At 56.1% G+C, this 4,294-nt stretch overlaps 1 protein-coding gene across 1 annotated transcript; it reads right to left on the reverse strand.

Annotated features, from left to right (window-relative positions):
- Window positions 1-1,966: 1,966 nt before the first annotated feature.
- On the reverse strand, window positions 1,967-2,262 carry GNI_153430 (hypothetical protein; the record flags this gene model as incomplete). Its single annotated transcript, XM_011134533.1, has 1 exon — window positions 1,967-2,262. A coding segment is annotated over one exon (296 nt), but the record flags the coding sequence as incomplete, so codon positions are not given.
- Between the last annotated feature and the right edge of the window lie 2,032 nt (window positions 2,263-4,294).

The following is a 4,294-nucleotide window of genomic DNA, read 5'->3' on the forward strand; positions in this document are numbered from 1 at the left end:
CGCTGTCTGTACACGACCGCGAAGGTCCTGGGTGTGGGCTTGGCCGTCGGCGTCATTGCGAAACTTATTTTGCCGGACACCTGGTGGCCGGCCGCCTTGTCGCAACGGGCGGCGGGGGAAGAAGACTTCGTGCTGCCGGAGACATCCGCATATTTAACCGACAACCGGGGGGTGGAGGGCCTCATGCCGGAGGAGACCTGCGGCAGTGGCTTCCTATACTGCGGCAGCAACTGTAACGGTGACGGCAGCCGCCCCTGGCCGATCGCCTTCGGCAGCCCGTGGCCTATCTCCTTCCCACTGGCCTGGGATATCGCCCACGAATTCACCAGCGAACGGTGCGCTGTGGTTTGCGACACGCCGGAAGAAACGAAGAGCTTTCTCGGCGCGCGATTGCTCACCCACTTTCCTCAAAGCCCATTCTCGAGCAACATGACGTTGTTGAACGACGCGGCGTTGAGTAGGACAATAAGCGCATGGCTGAGTGGGAGCTTGAAGCATCCTCCGACAGCATCGTGGGATGAGCAGTCCAAACAGGTCTTAAAGGCACTCACTCCCTACGCAGGATGCCGAGGTAGCGAAATGTTGTGGCAACGTCTTGGCGAATCCACCGGATGCCACTGCGACCTAGCCAGCGTCACATGTCCAGTGACGATCAAAAGCGGTCAAGTAACTCACAATGTCACACTCACCGACTTGGAAACGCCCCTGGCCAAGGTGGCCAACGGCTTCGCTAGCTACAAGGAAGATGTCTACGACGTGAAGTGGTGCTCTTTCGACTGTTGGAACGTGAGGCCAGACGTCAAAATGGCTTCACGCATTAACAAACTCGCAGCAGATGCCTTGAGGGCAACCCGGACAAAACCTACGCCTAAAAGGCTTACCAGGAAGGACGTGAAGTATTTCCGTCTTCATATAGGTTGAAAGACGAAGAGGGGAGTATTATTCTGAATCAATGAGAGCTTCGTCGATCAGAGCTTCGTCGATCAGAGCCTCGTCGGTCAGAGGGTTTCGTCGGTGACATTTCCCACACGTACCAGGACGTAACGCACTGAGACAAAAACTGAACTGCACTGCACCCAGCAAAATGGGTCGGAACATCGACAGCGGTAACATAAGCACAAGTACTAGCGCCACGCGCTTAACCAATCACAGGCAGGAATCGTGGCTGAGCCAAAGTGGAGGACCAGAGATCGAACGAACTACTGATGGGCTGTTGACAACAGACAACAAGTCAATCACCACAATTAAAGCAACACCACTCTCGCGAACTCGAATTTGGGAAGGGAGACGCCGTCTCCCACTCGGTCCAATTGCTGGCGGAAAATTTTGATTTTTTTTTTTTCAGTTCCAGTAGCGATAGAGAATACCACAAGCTTGATCCAACCGACCACGGGACAGTTAAATATTAAATAGGTTCGACCGCAAGTAGTCGGCTCGAGCTTTGAGACGACTACTTGCGGTCCATCTGACTTGCGGTCGGTCCAAGCATTCAAGACGGACCCTGAAGACTTCTTTGCGATGAGACAGGTCAGGGGCACCGCCAGCACACCAACAGAGCACCAACATAGGCTTGTGTGAGGGACCACCTCGGCCATCGCCTGCTGGTAGGTGTGTGCTGGGGGCGTGTCTGTGTGGGGAGCGGCGAATCGACGACCACAGACAGGTGAACGTCAAAGAGGAGGCACACGGGCCAGCAAGCGCGCTGCACGAACCTCTATTTTCGGAGAAGAAGGAGACCACGCACGATCTGTACTAAATATATTAATTTGGGAAAAAGTTTAATAGTGTCGGCAACGACGGCTAGTACGGACCCGGCCGGATCTGGTAGGACAATCTCTTCTTACTTTTTTTGGTTGGAAGATGCGTACATTCAAGAGTGAGTCAAGTGGCTTGCCAGGGAGCGAGTTGCTGTCAGTATTGATCCGTCCGGATGGCAGCCAGACGAAGTTGGACGATTGTGTAGCACAGGTGGTTACGATGCGCGCGGGCAGGGCCGGTGGCGAGGTGACGGCTTTGGTGTTGGCGCCCGAGTCGGCGTTTGAGGAGTTGGAGACGGTCAGCGAGCGAATGCCGTTGGCGATGGAGACGACTAAGGTGGAGAACAAAAATTACGACTGGTTCGAGCACTGGGACCGAATGATTGTGTGGCGAGCGAAGGAGGGGCCTGTGAGCGACAAGGACGCCGAGGCGGCACTGCTGCTCGCGCTGCGGCGCCGGCTGGAGAGCAGGGGGCCGCGGGACAAGCCCGAGGCGGTGGGAGCGCTGTGTCGCGAGATCTTTGGCGAACGCCTGCAGGACCTGCACGCCATCCTGAATGGGAGTAGCGAGATGCAGCGTCCGGACGAGGTAGACGAGGTCAGCGTGACTGTGACGCGGCCGATAGACCCGTCGGAGTTGGAGGAGCTCTTGGCGCAGGTGCCCGAGAACTGGTTGCCAACGTTACTAAGGGCGGCGGGATGGAAAACTGCAGACTGGAAGATTGCGGACTGGAACGACGGGGGGGACATGGAGGCCGCACAGGCGAAGCCCAGACGCGAAACGAAGCACTGCCGGTACGTGACCGGGGGCGTCCTGATCGCGGGCCTGGCCGTCGGCGTCGTCGCGAAGCTTATGTGGCCGGGCGCCTGGTGGCCTCAACGAGAGGCGACGGAAGAGGAATTCGTGTTGCCGGGGAAGTGCTCGCAGTTAACCGACAATCAGAAAGCCGCAGTCATGGGGGTGGTCGGGAACCACCCGGCCCCGGCGGCACACTGCGGCAGCGGCACCTTGCTCTGCGGCAAGGGGTGCACCAAATCCGGTAGCGGTCCCTGGCCCATCGCCTTCGGCTACCCCTGGCCTTACTCCTTCCCGTTCGCCTGGAAGATTGCTCACGCGGCTGCACCGGCCAAGTGCGAAGTCCGCTGCAGCCCCCGGGAAGAAACACAACGCGTTTTCAACAGACGACTCCTGGCACAATTACCCCTCCAAGCCTTTAACACGACCATGTCGCGCGAGCGGCAAGTTGAACAAATCAACGCAGCACTTACTCAGCGATGCGCAGGCTTGAACACTCCGTGGCAGAACGTCAGCGCCCTCACCGACTGTGTCTGCGACATAGCGTCCGTCAGCTGTCCGGTAGTAGTCAAACCGAAGGGTAACAATATGATGGCAATGATGATGGATCAGGAAGTTCACGGAGTCACACTCACGGACTTCGAAGCGTCCATGGCCAGGCTGGCCGGCTTCTTCGCCGACTATCCGGACGACACGTACAGCATCTCGCCCTGCTCTTACACTTGCTGGAACCTAAGTCCGCAGGCCAAACAGACCATAGAAGCAAACAAGGCCGCAGAAGCCGCCCGCCAGGCCACCAGTACTACCAGCATGCCCACCACCGCGAAGCGTTCCACCGCGAAGCGTTCCACTGCAACCCGCAAGCGTTACCCACTGACAGTTCAAGAACAGAACAACTGGAAGAAACAGCTTGATGACCTGGAATGGGTAATTCCTCAGCCTTGACCGTAGTCATTGGCAACGGAGCATGTCCTCAGCCTTGACCGTAGTCATTCGCGATGTACCTTACAGGATGGATGACCTTCTTGGGCGAACCGAAACACGGACGCCGTTAGGTATTGGGCGAACGACACTCACACCTGATATCCACTCATAGTCACGGCGAACCGATAACACGGACGCCGTTAGGTACGACACTCACACCTGATATCCACTCATAGTCACGGCTATACAAACCAGACCAAAAGCGCTTGGGGGAAGAACAAAATGAATCTGAGAAAAAGTCAGACGGGAAAAATCTAACCCGGAAGGGGAGACGGTCAGGATACCAACATAACAATCAGCATACCAGCAGAGCACCAACACAGGCACCATACAGAACCAGGCACGCACGACACGTGACACCAAATGTGGAGTTAGCCAGCTCAGGATCTGGCTGGATCTCTGAGAATACAAGGTCCAGATTGTAGTTGGATTACTACACCATGTATCCAACATCACTTTCTCGAGAGAACATCACTTTCTCGAGAGTAGGTCTGGCGGATGCCCGTTGACCCTCAGTACAACTGGGAGTGCAACATGAGCTAGTTCCACGACTGAGGGAACAACTGTGCTTCAGCAAACACACTCGGAAGTTGTAACCGGGGGTGATGTCGACCATGCTCCCGTCTTTCTGTGGATAGACGAGCAGGGAGGGTTTCTTGTTTCGTCCACAACCAGGCAGGGCATTGCGACCCAGATTTGGAATGATCAACTCAAGAAAAAAGTTTACAACATTCTATGCCAGAGACGACGCCTGACG

This window comes from Gregarina niphandrodes, assembly GCF_000223845.1.
Source record: "Gregarina niphandrodes unplaced genomic scaffold scaffold00044, whole genome shotgun sequence".
Lineage (NCBI taxonomy): Eukaryota > Apicomplexa > Conoidasida > Eugregarinorida > Gregarinidae > Gregarina > Gregarina niphandrodes.